This window comes from Perognathus longimembris, chromosome 5 (genome assembly GCF_023159225.1).
Source record: "Perognathus longimembris pacificus isolate PPM17 chromosome 5, ASM2315922v1, whole genome shotgun sequence".
NCBI classification, from domain to species: Eukaryota; Metazoa; Chordata; class Mammalia; order Rodentia; family Heteromyidae; genus Perognathus; species Perognathus longimembris.
The window spans coordinates 6,958,913-6,976,712 of record NC_063165.1 but is presented as its reverse complement, the minus strand read 5'-3'; the positions used below and the strand labels follow the sequence as shown (position 1 = coordinate 6,976,712).

The 17,800-nt window shown below is 49.7% G+C and overlaps 1 protein-coding gene across 5 annotated transcripts in view; it reads left to right on the top strand.

Moving 5' to 3' along the window:
- Nucleotides 1-17,348, top strand: part of Itsn1 (intersectin 1) — a 179,685-nt gene extending 162,337 nt beyond the window's left edge. For 4 of the 5 annotated variants that reach the window (XM_048346267.1, XM_048346265.1, XM_048346266.1 and 1 more), the window contains 9 exons: nt 1,719-1,902; nt 3,769-3,867; nt 7,475-7,642; nt 11,484-11,696; nt 13,370-13,491; nt 14,476-14,558; nt 14,778-14,861; nt 15,301-15,474; nt 16,852-17,348. In XM_048346267.1, the coding sequence (XP_048202224.1) occupies nt 1,719-1,902; nt 3,769-3,867; nt 7,475-7,642; nt 11,484-11,696; nt 13,370-13,491; nt 14,476-14,558; nt 14,778-14,861; nt 15,301-15,474; nt 16,852-17,000 (1,276 nt within the window). In that variant the 3' untranslated portion in view covers nt 17,001-17,348. Of the gene's footprint in view, nt 1-1,718; nt 1,903-3,768; nt 3,868-7,474; nt 7,643-11,483; nt 11,697-13,369; nt 13,492-14,475; nt 14,559-14,777; nt 14,862-15,300; nt 15,475-16,851 lie in introns of those variants that run through there. The other variant, XR_007210960.1, reaches the window with a different exon arrangement.
- Nucleotides 17,349-17,800: the final 452 nt, after the last annotated feature.

Sequence of the window (17,800 nt, the reverse complement as noted above, 5' to 3'; positions counted from 1 at the left end):
TATCTTTGCTTGGCCAAAGAGTGATACTTATGCTAGGAGACCTGGGGGGCTGGAAGAGGGGGGCTTTGGGGACCGAGAATGAAGACTCCGGTCCCTGGACTTCTCGGAGAGAGCAGCCTTCTGTCCCCATCCTTGATTAGAACACACACCTTGTATTGAAGTACCCACCAAACAAATCATGAACTTTTCTGGCAGGCCGGAGTTTGAATTCAGGACCTTGTGCTTGCTAAACAAAGGCTCTCCAATGTGAGTCACAGCTCCAGCTCTTTGCACTTTCATTTATTTATTTTCCAGACAGAGTGTTGCTTTTGTCCCAGGCTAGTTCCTAGACCGTGATTCTTCTACCTCTGCCTCCCGTTATCTAGGATAACAGGCATCGCTACCACACCTAGCCCTAATAAATGAAATTTTAAAATAAAACCAAAGGAAGTTAACTGTGATATAAGGATTTTCTCTTAGTGATGATTCTGGTTAATGTTAGATTAAATGGTTAGCTTCCTTACTGGATAGCTGGGAGCTGAGTAATATGCCGTACAAGCAGGGCAGGCAGGGCTGGGAATGTGGCTTAGTGGTAGAGCGCTTGCCTAGCATGCATGAAGCCCTGGGTTCGATTCCTCAGTACCACATAGATAGAAAAAGCCAGAAGTGGAGCTGTGACTCAAGTGGTAGAGGGCTAGCCTTGAACAAAAAGAAGCTCAGGGACAGTGCCCAGGCCCTGAGTTCAAGTCCCAGGACTGGCCCCCCAAAAAAATCAGGGCAGGTAGGGGAGGCATCCCTTAAGTTCAAGGGCTATTTCTGTCACCTTTAGTTTAGCTTTGGCCGAGACTTCAGACTTGGGTCAAGTCATTCCATTTCTGCATGCCTCTGTTTCCCCAATAGGAAATGGGGATAAAATTGTGTCAGCTAGCTTTCTGTTACTGTCACCAATGCTGGGGGCCATCAGTTTAAAAAGAAGGAAGGTTCGTTTGGGTGGCCATTCTGGAGGCCAGTGGGGCCCATGGTCAGTGGTCCGCACTGCTGAGTTTTAGAGGTGGAAGCATGGAGGCCTGGGGACGGAGGCCCACCCCCTTCCCCCGCCCCCAAAACACCCACACAGCAGAGTCACCCGGAAGAAATACTTTCCAGCCCCTCCAATGTCTCTCTACTCAGTTTCCAGTTTGGGCTCAGTGTCCCATTGTTATAACAAAAGCTGTCTCCTTCTAGAACTCTTAGCCTGCCTCAGATGAACCACAGCAATGAACAGTGAAAGGCAGAGAGTCCAAATGATCATTTAGACCTGGCTTTGCCACACTTGCTGGGACGTGTGTGTGTGCGTGCGTGCGTGTGTGTGTGTGTGTGTGTGTGTTGATTTGCCATCTCCATTATGGTTTGTCTGAAAGCCCCGAATGATGATGCTTTCCCCGGGGTATCAAGGTCTCCAGAAATAAGCTCAGTTCCTAGCCCCCATCAGCCTGGAGTTTCACCACTAATAATCCATGAGATGCCAACACAGGAGAGAAAAAATGGTGGCACATCATCTCCAGGCCAAAGGAAAGTGCCGCGGTGGTGCCTCTCTGTATCACTTGACTCCTTTCTTTCTCTGTCCCCTGCCTTCCACATAGATGCTCTAGTGGCCCTCTCGGTCTGTGCCCCTCACACACATTCTGTTTCGGTAGCCGTGTGGCACGGTGCTGGCTGGCAGCGTGACGGTGGGACTCACCTCCCGTATTCCCACGCAGAGCGCTGAGGGTCCGCAAGAAGATGTCCGGGGAGAAGATGCCCGTGAAGATGATCGGTGACATCCTGAGCGCCCAGCTGCCGCACATGCAGCCCTACATCCGCTTCTGCAGCTGCCAGCTCAATGGGGCGGCCCTGATCCAGCAGAAGACCGACGAGGCCCCAGACTTCAAGGAGTTCGTCAAAGTAAGGAGCCCAGGCTTCCCGGAGAGCCTTCCTCCTGTCCACGAGAGTGCCCATCTTCAGGGTTTGTAAAGAGCCTAGGAGAAATTGGCCAACAGCCCGGTGCTGGTGGCTCACGCCTGCAATCCTGTCTACTCAGGAGGCTGAGATCTGAGGACCATTGTGCAACACTAGCCAGGACACGAAAGACCATGAGACACTTATCTCCAATTAACCACCAGAAAGCTAGAAGTGGAGCTGTGGCTTAAGTGGTAGAGCGTTCATCTTGAGCCAAAAAGCTCAGGGACAGCACCAAGGCCCTGAGTTCAATCCCCAGGGCCAAAACACACACACACACACACACACACACACACACACACAGAGAGAGAGAGAGAGAGAGAGAGAGAGAGAGAACAAACAGGGACTGAAACCCTGGTTAAGCAAGAGGGGGCAAACACTAGCTGAAGCCTGGAGGCTTTGCAGCATCTTCTGTTGACAGGGCATTAGGGATGGGTTTTGGAGGTATGTCTCAATCTTTCACCTCATTTGCTTGGGCCCAGGAAGGGCTCCGGGCTCCTCTTCTGTCGAACCTCAGCATCTTCTGTTCTTGCTCAGTGTCCGTATCCAATGGCCCGGCTTCCTATGGCTCCATCCCTTTCCCTATGGCTTCTTCTCACCAAGGGGAATCATTGGCCCGAGCTCTGGGGAGGCCTTGTGCGTGCGTCTTCACGGGATGCCACGCGCACTGCCTCGCAGCTCGCCAATCATGCGAACAGGCATGTCTGTGCACCCCAGGCATTTGGGGGGACAGACTGTTGTCACCTCCCCAGGAATAGTATTTGTTGAGTCATCTCGGTGAGATGTACGTGTGGCTTCATTGTGGTCAGAATCTATTTGTCCCAATATTAAGTGCTGAGACTTGCGAGGCAAATCTGAGGTCGTTCAAGTGCAAGATAGATGGCTAAGAAGCAGGCCAAGGGCGAGATGGGGATGAAGGGTAGATGCTGGGCTGCCAGCACCACAGGCTGCCTGTGGTTTCAGCCAAGGGCCCGGTTCCTGGATGTGGGCAGGTTGGCATTATCACTGGATGCACTTGAACTCTAGGGAAAGGCTGACACCAGCCCAGGACGAGGAGCTGGGTGCCCCTCCCCTCCTGCTCCTCCTCACCTCCTTTGCTTCACCTGGCAGGAGTTTGGCATACCTTTGTCTCCCGTGAGGTGGTTCTGGAAGGATGATGTCCGTGGCGGGGCATCAGGCCCGGATGCTGACAGGCCTGGCCTAGGTCAGAGGAGCTGCCAATGAGTAAGGCATTAGATCTGACTTGAGCCTTTGAGAGAGAAATCAGCGTCCCTGTGACTTGCAGGCATGACCGTCCTCTTGGGGGCAGAAGGACTGTTGTCCACGAGAGGGATTGACAGAGTTGGCACCAAGCGTTGGAAGGAAAGAGGGCGAGCGTCAGGGGCAGAGAGGAGCTGAAGGCGGACCCTGGAGCCTCGGCCTTCGAGTCTCGGCTCCGCTTCCCCCTCCCTGCCGGTAGCTCCTGGAGGCCTGCGCTGGATCTACCCGTCACTAGACAGAGACGATCCACCCTCGGGAGAATTTCGTCTCTGATTGCCTTGTCTGGTGATTCTTTTCCCTGGGAGGTGATAAAGGTTTTGTTTGTAGACGTCTGGAGGACATAGTCTCTGAAAAGTCAGCTCTCTGCACAGTAAGGAGCCGTGTGTCACCCCTGCAGGTACAGAGCCTAGCCCTCCAGCTGTGGGCTCCTCCACCCGTGTCCAGACGCCTGGGAGAGTGGATGGCCAAGTCCTAAGTGAGGCCTGATGTTACTGACTTTGGATTTTGCAGATTTTTTTTAAGTACCTTAAAAAAAAAAATCTCTTGTTTCAGAGATTGGCAATGGACCCTCGGTGTAAAGGAATGCCGCTGTCTAGCTTTATACTGAAGCCCATGCAGCGGGTCACAAGATACCCACTGATCATTAAAAATGTAAGTACTCTCGATACCTTTGGGAACAGAGAATGCCGTCTCTGTGCCAAAGGGGGTTGGAGGCGCAGGCAGGGTCCCAGCCAACGCACCTGGTAACTTTTGCATTAGAAATCATGTGCTGCTAGAGCCATCTGCTTAGCAACTCAGGAGAAACACAAAATGGCCTACATAGCATGAACAGAACCCACAGTGCAGCCTCTAGATACGCAACCAAGTGGCTGCGAGGGCGGAAAATGCGAGTTGAGTTCAGTGCTTGATGCGTTTTCCGATACAGGCACGGCGCTCTGATTTCCCCACCTCCTGTCTTCAGTAAGCCCTTGAGAGAGATTCCACTTGATGTTTTCTCCTGTCGCTTCAAGAAAGCAATACCCAAAGGAAAGGATAACATGACAATTTCTGTGTCCCTGTCCGTGAAATGAGCAGGCAGAACTGCGCGTCCTCTGAGTCTATGTGACAGCATTGCGGGAGCGTAGAGGTTGGGAAGGGGCTCAGATCTGATTCCGTCTAAGGGAGAAGGGTGTTTAGGAACCCAGATCTGCGCTTCGGTGTGTGCTCGCCACTCTTGGAATGACATCGCCTTCTGGGCTTTTCAGTTGCAGAGCTGGGAAATGCATGTGTGCATAGTTGGGTACATTTATGCACACACACACGTATTTCTGTTTGTTTCTAGATTACTTTATTTTTTATTCACACCTAGGACTCCACACTAATATTTCCCATTTGACTCGATACTCTCTAGCTGTGTACCGGGAGGGGCTTGGCTCTCATTCTCCTCAGTGCTGGGTCTGCCTTTTCCCAGGCAAATCTTCCTCCACAGACTAGCCCTGCGGCCAGGCCCGCCTCTACCCGACAGGACACTGAGGCCTTGGGCTAAGTCAGACAACTAACTCATTTCCGACACTTCTTTCCATCTACTGTTTTCTCACCCCAACTCCACAGCTGGTGTTTAATCAACTCAACATGTATCTTGACTTTCCCCCAGTGTTTAGTTGCAAATGAAATACGAAACAAGGTTTCAAGGTAAGTATTCTAGATTTAGCTGAGGAGGAAAAAAAAAGAATGGAGAGGCCTAAGTATCACAAACAAACAAATACAACTCCCCACTGAGAAAAGAAAAAAAAACAGTTATTACTTGCAAAAAAACATTATAGTTATCTTGCAAGCATCTAGGAGAAAGAACTGAAAGCTTGCCAAACCCTTTGAAAGAGAATTGGGAAAGGTAGGGCGTTACAAGAAACATTTGCAAAACAGAAATGACTAAGGCTAAATATTTGATAACAGTGAGAGGAAGCTGAAACTCAGAACCTTCATGCAACCACCCCAGATTATGGCTAGAACTTTTTGGTATGTGTATGGCAGTCCTGGGGCTAGAACCCAGGGCCTGAGCACTGTCCCTGAGCTTTTCTGTCCAAGGCTAGTGCTCTACCACTTGAACCACGGCTCCACTTCCAGCTTTTTTGTTTGTTTGTTTTGATAATTTCTGGAAATGAGAATCTCACAGACGTTGCTGCTGAGGCTGATTTGTGAACTCTGATCCTCAGATCCCAGCCTCCTGAGTAACTAGGATTACAGGCGTGAGCCACTAGCATCCAGCTTGTGCCTAGAACTTTAAGCCAAAGGATCTAGCTCAAAAGCTAGCATTCTTTTTATTTTCTTCACCTAAAAAAATAAAATTTACAGTATCTTTGGAGGTTTCAAAATACAATCAATTACATATCACAAATACATGTATAAGTAATTTATTTATTTATTTATTTATTTATTTATTTATTTATTTATTTATTTTGGCCAATCCTGGGGCTTGGACTCAGGGCCTGAGCACTGTCCCTGGCTTCTTTTTGCTCAAGGCTAGCACTCTGCCACTTGAGCCACAGCGCCACTTCTGGCCATTTTCTGTATGGTGAATTGAACCCAGGGCCTCATGTATACCAGGCAAGCAGTCTTGCCACTAGGCCATATCCCCAGCCCTGTATAAGTAATTTCTGTTTTGTTTTGTTTTGTTTTGCCAGTCCTGGGCTTGGACTCAGGGCCTGAGCACTGTCCCTGGCTTCTTTTTGCTCAAGGCTAGCACTCTGCCACTTGAGCCACAGCGCCACTTCTGGCCATTTTCTGTATATGTGTTGCTGGTGAATTGAACCCAGGTCCTCATGTGTACGAGGCAAGCACTCTTGCCACTAGGCCATATTCCCAGCCCCTGTATAAGTAATTTCTAACAATGAAATAAATGAACTTATTTTTTTCTGGGACAAGTCCTTTCATTTTAAAAATACAAGTTTAAGTGAATCTATTTTCCATCTATTTGTGGGATGCTATTTTTAGCAGAAATGAGAACCTTTGAATTAATTCTATAAGTATCAAAATATCTATAAATTCTATAAATATCAAAATAATCCTCATATTCAGCAATCAAACATTTTTCAAAGGCCAAATGAAAAACATTCTCCTTTGCATTATTTTAAGATCACTGTTGTGAATGAATCGGCATCACCATGACAACTGCTAAGTGTTTATATGTCCCATACATGGGATAAACTGCATAGACCATGTTGCATAGAAATATATTACAGAAATATAATGTGTAGGAAAATGCACAAGGGATACACACAATGGATGGTAGATAAATATACAATGGATAATGAATAGAAATATACAATGTATGGCCATATTTATTTTTGCCTTTAAGAGTCAGATACAAATGAGCTTTCTTTGATAAGTGTTCTGTTTCTTATGTCCTATCTGGCACAGAAGAACTGGCATTCTTAATCATTAGCTTGGGAGGGTATACTCAGAAAAACATACATTTCCAGCTGAATGCTGGTGGCTCACACCTATAATCTTAGCTACTCAGCGGCTGAGATCTGAGGATCATGGTTCAAAGCCATCCTGGGCAGGAAAGTCCGTGAAAATCTTATCTCCAATGAACCACCAAAAAGCCAGAAAGTGGCGCTGTGGCACAAGCGGTAGAGTGCTAGCCTTGAACAAAAGAAGCTCATGGACAGCACCCAGGCCCTGAGTTCAAGCCTCAGGACCAACACAAAAAGAAAAGAAAGAAAGAAAAGCATCTGCGTGCTCCGATGCACCCATCTGCTTGCAGTTCCAGACATGGAAGCTGGTGAGGACCTGCTTTGAACTCCCTGGCTCTATGTATCACCCTAAATCATGGGAGTCTGTATGTGTGGTTTCGAGTTCACCCCAAGAGGTCAGCTTTGGCTGGACAGGTCACGTCCAGCTCACCCTGGGGACTCCTCCAGGGTGTGGGGCTGGGCTGAGGCCTGGGGGTTCAGTACTTAGGAATGGGAAAATGGCTCCCAAGGAGCCCGTGAAGCAGAGGTATTCCAGGCAAGGCCATTCACTGGAGACATCAAGGAATGGCCCTCACACACCACGTCAGTGCTGGGAGGAGCACACACAGCCATGGTTACTCAGGTGTGCACCATTCAGGAAGGTCGTGTCCCCATCTGGGCTGTACCTTTCCCTGGGTCATCTAGGACAAAGATCCCAGGCCCGCCCACACCGCGTGGGTGTGCAGACAAGGACAGAGAGCACGCCGCCTCAAAGAGCGCAGCCCAAGAGTGCCCTCACAAGGGGCCCGTTTCCTTGTGTGCAGATCCTGGAAAACACTCCTGAAAATCATCCTGACCACAGCCACTTGAAGCATGCCCTGGAGAAAGCCGAGGAGCTGTGCTCCCAGGTCAACGAGGGGGTGCGCGAGAAGGAGAACTCCGACCGGCTGGAGTGGATCCAAGCCCACGTGCAGTGCGAAGGCCTGTCCGAGGTAACATGGGCCTGCAGGGCGGTGGGACCCAGGCCTACCCCCCCCCCCCCCCCCCCCCGCTGAGCCTCCAGAGCGGGCATGCAGCAGGACAAGAAAACGCATGCGCCACCTTCTCCGTAGCCCTCATGCTCTCTTCAGGGACTTCCTTCGCGTCTGTGGGTTAGCTCATCCATTGCACGTCTCTATTTTCTTCCAGCCCTGTTATTTCCCATTGCTAGCAGTTCTATTTATTTTCTCCAATCTGTTGGGGTTGTTTTTTTTTGTATGTATGTATGTATGTCTTGTTCCTTATTCAAATGTTCATCATGCTTCTCGTTTATTCTTTAACAGATTTTAACAGATCTTTTTGTATGTTCCAAATAGACTTAACACCCAAAGTTACAGGTCTTCTTTTTAAAATGATATATATATATATATATATATATATACATAATTGCATAAAGGAGTTAACATTCAACAAACCAGTTTATAAGTACAATGCATCTTGATCAATGTTATTCTCCCCCATCCTTCCCAACCCTGCCCTTTTTCCCTCCATTTTCTTAATTTCATAGGATATGCACCAAACATTAGAACTGCATTCTCCTCGGCCTTATTCTTTCGTTTGTTCTTTTTTTTCTATCTCTTGTTCATCATGCCTTCTTTTTTTCTGTATTGATTGTGATTCGTAAAATTGTGCTATGCAAGGGGTCGAGCCCAGGGCTAGGCAAGCAAACCCTGGGTCTCCAGCACCCATATTGTGATGTTTGGACGTGCACTCGTCATTTCTTGCAGCTTTACCTGTGGCTATGCTAGTTGTGTGAATTGCAGTTGTGAATTGGTGTGACAGCTGCCTGTAGGCCAAACATTCTCAAGGGCAGCATACTTTCCTTCACTTATGCCGAGGGCAAAACCAGAGTTCTCTTGCTCACCAGAGCCCGCCCCCCCCCCCTTCTGCACTTGAGTTGACTTGCCATTCGCTCGCCCTTTGGGTTGACTACTTTTTGTGACCACTTCTTAGCTCCTCCCTAAAGATGGCCCAGGTCTGTGCCATTCAATGTCTCCACTACAGTGGAAATTTGGTGTGAACATAGTCAAGAGAGACACTCAGGGCAAAAGCTGATCTAGGTGCTTGATTCTTTCCCAAGGATCTCATTCTTCATTCTGCTTTTGGCCTTTGTGCATTTCTTACTTTTTTTTGTTTGTTCGCTTGTTTTGTAAATCTGCTTGCATTTTAAAAGTGGATTTTTACTTTTGTTGTTGTTGTTTATTTGGTATTGAGGAATCAAAGCCAGGGTCTTATAGGTGCTAGGCAAGCATTCTACCACTAGGCCATGTGCCTAGCCCCTAAAAGGGAATTTTTGTATGTTATGCTTTTTTTTTTTCTTTTGGCTTTATTGGGAGAATTAGCCAGAGAATCTAGTCTACCATTCTTCCAGAAATGGAAGTGTCATCTTAGGGTTGTTTGGTCACTTCACTTTTCCTTTACACTCATCTGTTCTTCCGGCTTTTTTCCTCTCTCTGTATTTCCATGCACATGTGCACGGGTGCACAGACACAGGCGCGTGTGTGCATGCACACGTGCGCGTGCACACCATTCGGTAGGCCTGCCCCGATACCCGAGGACAGGACAGCACATGCGTCCTCCTGCCCTCTGCTTCCTGTTCCTTTTTTTTTTTTTTTTTTTTGCCAGTCCTGGGGCTTGAACTCAGGGCCTGGGCACTCTGAGCCTCTCTGTGCTCAAGGCTAGCACTCTACCACTTGAGCCACAGCGCCACTTCCGGCCTTTTCTGTGTATGTGGTGCTGAGGAATCGAACCCAGGGCTTCATGCATGCTAGGCAAGCACTGTATCACTCGGCCTCATTCCCAGCCCCTGGTGTCCCTCTTCTGAGCTGTAAAGGCAACCATGGCCACCTGTGGAGGGCATCCCTAATGGTCTCTCCAGCCCCACGTCGGCACCCACCCACTGCGCAGCCCGGGGCGGGGGGGGGGGGGGTGGAGGGAACGGACCAAGGAGATGGCTGTGGGCTCCTGTTTTGGAATCCAGGAACACATTTGGGTTGACTGGCCCACTCCCTCCCTCATTATGCAATATCTACCCCAGGCCCTCCATCAATTCTAAATCCAAGAACAGAAAAGCAAATACGGTACGATTCCTCTACTCGTCAGGTTTTTAGGAGTGTACATCCCGCCCAGGGCATTGGGGAGAAGAGTAGAGGGACAAGAAGCCATCATCCCACAGGGCGGGACCAAGCAGGGCCCGTGTGTCCATCAAAGGAACACAGCCGGGCTCCTGGAGTGGGTGCATTCAGTCCCTGATTCGGCCAGGCACATGCGCTGAGGTGGTAGCGTGAACTTTAGAAAGGCGTCTCCCATGTGTCTAACTGCTTCAAGCAGGGGCTCAGGGGCCCGAGTCTTCTTCGTCTTAAGAGATTAAAAATAAAATCACATTCTTTCCGAGTGTTTTATTGGCACTTAGTTGCTCTCTTTGGAACCAGATTATTGTCCTTGGTGTTATTGTTCTTTTCTAGAGATCCCCCCCCCCCCCCCCGTTTGTGGTTGATCTGACGGCATCCACAGAAATGGGAAAGGAACACATTGGCTTCTGTTTTCTGTCTCGGGACCACACTGCAGGCGTGTGGCATCCAGAGCTAAACACCCACGAGTTATTAAGCTGCAAATAAATGTGGTCTCTAGCATCCTCAGTTAAAGGAAGAGCAATGTCAAGATGGTTCCTGGTTCACAGTCAGTATTCACCTGGCCACTTGGGGACTGTAAGCTCTAGTATGAACAAATGACCTCCTCTTTAAGGACATTGGATCCAGTGACACTTGCCTTTTCTGGACTCACTGTTCCCAAGAGACTAGATAGAACTCTTTCTTGGAAGCAAGAAGGTAGATCTCCAGGATAGAGCTCCAAGAGATGAACACTATTTGTTAAAGGTTCCTTTTGAGCTCTCTCAGAGCCCTAGGGGCAAGTCAGAAGCTGTTCTTCTCCTCAAACCTTACTGTGGGACAAACTGGCCCCTCTCCTTGTCACACGAAGGCCTTGAGTCACTGAGCCACCACTGAGTCTTTCTCCCACGTTGAAGGTAGCAGGTGACTGCTAGGATCTCTTGGGGGTCATGCTTTGTGAACTCCATTGCCCTTCAGGGAGGCTGATAAGACTGGTAGTTCTGGAGAGAAACATGGAGGTGAAGACTGGCAGGTGAGGCCCCGGCCAGATGTATGAACAGGTGGAGACCATGAAGATCCAGCATACGGGTGTACCATCTCTCTGCCTGGTGCTCAGCTAGATCCTTGCCTTCTTCCACTGCTGTCTCACAAAAGGGACCTTTGTGAGATCCTCTCAGCTCAGCCCTGCTCTGGCCCTTCAGACCCCAGGGGCATGACCATTCTGCTTTCTAGAAGCACTGAGGATTATCTAGCCCAGGCAGGGCCTTCTTGTTGCAGCTGGTTGACACCATCCCAAAGTATCACTCTGCACTGAGCAGAGAGTCATCATCAACATGGGAAGTGGTAGGCATTCTCTTCCAGCTGTCCATTTGTCCAGCAAGCAAAAGAGAGAAACAGGCCCTTCATACCACTAGAATCCATCAAATCCCTAGTCAAAGGCCCCAGGAATTATACCCAAGACACATTGGGAGGCAAGTCCCAGAAGTTTGCCTTTGTCTTTGACTTCTTGGGTCCAAAAGACACCACCTGAAATGTTCAAAGCTATCCTTGATTTGTGTCCCAGATCTGGGCCTGCTGAGGCTGACCTTAGACTCCGCTGGAGCCTGGTCTTTCAGGTGCAGAGAAACCGGTGAAAACCATGACCTTCCTTCATCCTGTCTTCTTTGGGTTTCTTTTCCTTTCTCAGCAACTGGTGTTCAATTCAGTGACCAATTGCTTGGGGCCACGCAAGTTTCTGCACAGTGGGAAGCTCTACAAGGCCAAGAGCAACAAGGAGCTGTACGGTTTCCTTTTCAACGACTTCCTTCTCCTGACTCAAATCACAAAGCCTTTGGGCTCTTCTGGCACCGACAAAGTCTTCAGCCCTAAATCTAACCTGCAGTATAAAATGTACAAAACAGTAAGTTCCCCCTCAAGATGGCAAAGCAGTGGGGGGGCTGTGTCTGGGGAGGAAGGAACGTTGGCCCGGAAGGAGTCAGGGCTTTAGGAGGCTGTAGCATGGAGGAGAGAGGGAGGATTTAGAGGCACGGAAATCTGCACCTCCACGGACAAAAGATTGATCACTGCCAAGTAATGCGGTGTCCCTTCCACTCGTGACACACAGGCCCCACGCCACAGGAGCTCACGGACCCGGGCCAGGACCGCTTTAGAACAGATGAATAAAACACCATCAGCCCCAGTGACCACAGGCAGCTTCCACACTGTCCTGAAAGCCCCGCCGGCCTCTCCCCCACAGCTAGAACTCTGTTCACCAGAGTACTCAGTGTGGGGAAGCTGTGATCTGCTCTGTCCGTACCTCATGGCTGTGTTCGTGTCTCTGTGCCACGGGCTAGTGTTTTTCTAAGTCTGTCTGTGCGTGGGAGTGGGGAGAGGTGTGTTTTAATGGAAGAATTTTCCCGGAAGCAGCTTAACTCTACCTGGGGGATGGAGGGACGCAGTGTTTTTAATGTAGATTGTCAGTGGACACTTTGTATGAGAATCCCTGGGCTGAAGGACTTGGGTGTGAAGGTATTTGCCACTTAGTGTATAAGGCAGGAAAAGGGGACCGATGAGGTCTTATTTTGAAGGACTTTAAGAGTCCCTGTGAGGGGCTGGGAATATAGCCTAGTGGCAAGAGTGCCTGCCTCGGATACACGAGGCCCTAGGTTCGATTCCCCAGCACCACATATACAGAAAACGGCCAGAAGCGGCGCTGTGGCTCAAGAGGCAGAGTGCTAGCCTTGAGCGGGAAGAAGCCAGGGACAGTGCTCAGGCCCTGAGTCCAAGGCCCAGGACTGGCCAAAAAAAAAAAAAGAGTCCCTGTGGGCTGGGCACTGTGGCTTATGTCAGAGTAGCCTCTAGCTGCACAGGAAGGAGAGATCAGGTGGACTGGTTTGCCTGGGAGAAAAGCTACTGAGACCCCGGTTCAATGAACGTGCCGAGTGCGATGGCAGCATTGCAGGTACATGAGAAGGTTAATAGGGGGATCACTATCCAAGCCACCTGCCCCCCCCCCAAAACTGAACTGAATAAAAGTCATAGAGTGTCTGCCTAGGAAGTCCAAAGCCTGGATTTAACAGAAATGTGTGCACGATCTATAAAAGTTAATACCCACAGAAAATCCTTATTCTGGCTTAGTTTTTTGTTTGTTTGTTTTCGTTTTTGCAGCATTGGTGATTGAATGCAAGGCCTCACACTAGACAAGTACTCCACCACTTTAGTCACGGCCCCCACCCTTTGGCTTCGCAGTTTGTTTTTCCAGATTAAGGCCTTATCCTAAATTGCTCCGGCAGGCCTTGGATCTCTCCTCCTCTGCCTCCTGGGTAGCTGGGATTACAGGTGTAAGCCATCATCCCCAGGCCTCTCGTTTGAGTATAGTGTAACTGGGAAACATACAAACCCTTAATCTGGCTTCCTGGGCCACACCCAGCAACACACATAAACACACACATTGCCTGAATTACTGAAATACACACACAGTCCCGGCACGCACAGAACCCGCAGCCCCATGACATGCACACAGAAACCCACCCTCGGGATGGACTGAGTCCCCTCCGCCTCGTTTTCTAACGCCTATGCACCGTTGCTTTCCAGCCTATTTTCTTAAATGAGGTTCTAGTAAAATTGCCCACGGACCCTTCTGGAGATGAACCCATCTTCCACATCTCACACATCGACCGAGTCTACACCCTCCGGGCAGAGAGCATAAACGAACGGTAAGCCCTGGCGTGGCCCCCGTGGCCCACGTGGCCGCCCGGCGCCCTCCACCGTGAAGCCTTGCCCGGCTGCCGGCGGAGGGAGGGTGGGGCAGAGCCCTGTGTCTTTCTAGAACCTCTCAGAAGCTGGATACATGGCACGGATTTCTCAAAATAAAATGGTTTGAAACAAATTTTGCTTGAGAAGTTTTTTAAAAGAAATACTCCGCACCCTTTGAAATGAAACAGTGTCTTGGATCTCTGTGGGTTCCTCCCCCTCCCCCCCGCCCCGTGGTGGGAACCGGGAGGAAGCGAGCCCGGAGCTGAGCAGGGCCCTGGTGCCTGTAGCCTCGTCCCCCTCCCGCCCTCCTGCACAGGCAGTCGATGGTTCTCAGGCTGGGGGGGGTCCTTGTGCTTCAAGACTCAGTCCTGCAGCCAAGAGAGATCCATCGTTTGCTGAAGGATGAGCCTGACACGGGGCCAGCAACATTCATTCTCCAGGGCATTCGTGCCGAGCCTGGGATTTGGCTAAAGTTATTGGGCATATGGTTCTCAGAAAGAGCGAAGGGAAAAAAACACACTACGCCGAAAGTGCTTCCCGCAGCAGACTTGGGGCTTTCATGGGAAGTGCTCCCCAATCTGGGACAAGGGTTTTCGTCTCCCTGGGTGTGTGGGGGGTGGGGGGGCGTTGGGGGAGGGATTATTGGACAAGGATGTGATAGTAAGAGAAAGCGAGGTATCAGGTGTCCTGGCTCCTGACATTTATCACACACTTTCTTCCACAGGGACTCAGATGCGGGCAGGCGGGGGTCGAGTATGAGCATAAAAACACCTCCAATGCCTTTCTTACTAATTATTAGCATCACAAAATCAAGCTTGAGCCTTTGTCATTAAAATCAAACTAACAAAGGAAACAGAGTCCTAGAAACAGAATGTGAACAGACCTCAAGCTTTTTTTTTTGTCCTGAGTTCGATTTGGCAACTTTCTGTCTTTTCCTGTCCAAGGACTGCCTGGGTGCAGAAAATCAAAGCTGCTTCTGAGCTCTACATAGAAACCGAGAAGAAGAAGCGAGAGAAGGCATACCTTGGTAACGTGCTTCCATGGGGGGGGGGGGGGGTCCTGGAAGTGGGAAAGCGGGCGAGACTGGACGGAAGTGGGATCGGAGGAAGAGAAGAGATCAAGAGGGGGAAGAGAGTTGTTTTTGAGGGAGGGAAGGTGCATGAAGTGGGTCGTGAGGCACACTGGGAAGGGAAAGGCAGCCAACGCTCACATGAAGCCATTCCCCGTTGTTTTCCTGTCTTCCTAGTTCGTTCCCAAAGAGCCACAGGAATCGGCAGGTTGATGGTGAACGTGGTGGAGGGCATTGAGCTGAAGCCCTGTCGATCGCACGGTAAGGAAGCCATCACCCTCCCAGTGCTGGAAGCCTCTCCCCCCGTCCCCACGTCTCCAGACATCTGAAAATCAAATGCTATCTTTAAAAAAAAAAAAAATCCGACTTTCTTTCTAGGGCTGGGTTTTCTAGCAATTGTTAAAATGCTGGAGTTTTATTTTATTTTTAAATTAAAAAAACACAACCCCGAGACTGCATTTAGAGTAGGGAGGACGTACCAGAGGCTGGTGTGAGCAGGCAGGCGGGAAGGACCCGGCGAAAAGGCTCACAGATCTACCTGTTCTTCCTCTAAACGTGTTCACTGTGGGTATTGTCACCTGCCTGGAGGTCGAGGTTCTAGTTCAACAACATGCCTCTGGAGATGACCCCCGCTTCCCCATTTCCAATGTCACCGTGGTCCCGGGCGTCCTTCCTGCCTGGCAGCTTCTGTTGTCCCCAGGAAAGAGCAACCCGTACTGTGAGGTGACCATGGGCTCCCAGTGCCACATCACCAAGACCATCCAGGACACTCTGAACCCCAAGTGGAACTCCAACTGCCAGTTCTTCATCAGAGACCTGGAGCAGGAAGTCCTCTGCATCACAGTGTTTGAGAGGGACCAGTTCTCCCCGGATGGTGAGTAGAAAGTGCTCCCAGAGCACTTCCTCTCTCCTGCCGCTCCTCCTGCAATGGAGTGTTTCCTTCCTTCCTTCCTTTTTCTTCCTCCTTTCCTCCCTTCCTCCCTTTCTTCCCTTCTCCCTTCCCACTTTCCTTTTTAGTCAGTTGTGAGGCTTGAACTCAGAGCCTGGACGCTGTCCCTGAGCTCTTTTTGCTCAAGGCCAGCCCTCACCCCCTGAGCCACAGTGCCACTTCCAGTTTTCTGGTGTTCAATTGGAGAGGAGTCTCGCAGACTTTCCTGCCTGGGCTGGCTTCAAACTTTGATCCTCAGATCTCAGCCTCCTGACTAGCTGGAATTACAGGTGTGACCTGCTGGTGCTTGGCTTCTTTATATATATATATATATATATATATATATATATATATATATATATATATATATATATATCAGGCACATAATAGTTGTAAGTGTTTATGGTACCATGTGGTATTCCAATACATGTGTGCACTGTGTAATGACCAGATCAGGGTAAGATATTACCTCAAATATATATCATTTCTTTATATTGGAAACATTCAAAACATTCTGTTTTTTTTTTCATTTTCCTTTCTTCCTTTATCTGTCTCCCTGTCTTTGTCCTTATTTGTCTATTTCTCTCTTCTTGTCCTCTTTCTTTCTTTCTTTCTTTCTTTCTTTCTTTCTTTCTTTCTTTCTTTCTTTCTTTCTTTCTTTCTTTCTTCTTAATGGTACTGAGGCTTGAACTCAGGACCCGGCCACTGTTTCTTCCCTTTCTTTTTTTACTCAAGGCTGGTGCTCTATCACTGGTGCCACAGCTCCATTTTCTGCTTTTTGCTGGTTGTTTAGAGATAAGAATCTCATGGAACTGTCTTCTCAAGCTAGTGTTAAAAAAAAAATCACAGTTCAGGGCTGGGAATATGGCCTAGTGGCAAGAGTGTTTGCCTCGTATCCATGAAGCCCTGGGTTCGATTCCCCAGCACCACATATATAGAAAACGGCCAGAAGGGGCGCTGTGGCTCAAGTGGCAGAGTGCTAGCCTCGAGCAAAGAGAAGCCAAGGACAGTGCTCAGGCCCTGAGTCCAAGCCCCAGGACTGGCAAAATAAATAAATAAAATCACAGTTCTCAGATCACAGCCATTTTGAACAGCTGGGATGACAGACATGAGCCCCTAGGGTCTGGCTGCTTCTTTAAAATGAAATCTGATGGCACACTGGCAAGTCCACTGGCAAGTAGGCAGGAAGACGTCATGCTGGTCTTTGTAGATCCCAGAAGGAAGGAGCGCATGCCCGTTCATTTGGAGAGTCCCAGTATGAGAAGCAGGTGCCTTGACTGCAAGGAGTGCTCTCTGAGCTTGGTCTATTTGTTCTCCTTCCAGATTTTTTAGGTCGGACAGAGATCCGTGTGGCTGACATCAAGAAAGACCAGGGCTCCAAGGGGCCGGTTACGAAGTGTCTGCTGCTGCACGAGGTCCCTACCGGGGAGATAGTGGTCCGCCTGGACCTGCAGCTGTTTGATGAGCCGTAGGAGTGCCCGGACATGCGCAGAAGAGCTCCTTCCTGAAGCCCCACCTGCTGTCTGCAAACTGTAATCCTCTTCTCAGAAGCCACCGTTCAGTTTCAGGGCAAAGGGACAGCAAAGACGGGCCCCTCCGAAGCTCCTAGGAGTAATTCTCGACAATCCCGTTCCTCTCCACCCATTTCCCACTTTATGAAACAAAACTCTGTTTTCCTTTGTGCTCACTGCGGGGGTCTCATCGTGGCTTTGCAGGGCCTCTGAAATCCCATTACCTTCCGTTAGGTTTGGTTAGGAACCCGGCCCATCCTCTAGCTGGAGGCACGGATCTGGTGACTATAAAATGGATTTATAAATGCAGTGTGTGTATTTTTGGAGAGCTCATGTCACCCTCCTATTTCGCACCGCCCCCCCCCCCCCCGCCATGGGCCCCTTGCTCTAGAGTGTGGTGGTTTAGTCCAGTTACAGTGGAACAGCTGCTGCTCCAGAATCTGGACCCATTGCCGGGTGCTGTGGTCTCCCTGGAGGATCCTATGGTGTGTGTGGTTACAGCCGTTCTGCGCCCCCGAGGCCTTGTTGCATCCCGGCCAGTGAGAGCAGCCAGTGCACCCCAGGAGTCCCAGGCCGGGGCGGCGGTGGGCGTGGAGGGTGACGGTCCTTATCTAGCAAGGCAGGCCACGCTGCCGCTGCCATCACAGCCGGTCACGGGGAAGGCAACCTGACGGGATCCGCGGGGGTTTGCTTACTTGTCATGACTGGAAATCTGTTTTCTTTGGGCTTAGAAGAAGTCTATGGCAAATCGTTGCTGGCGA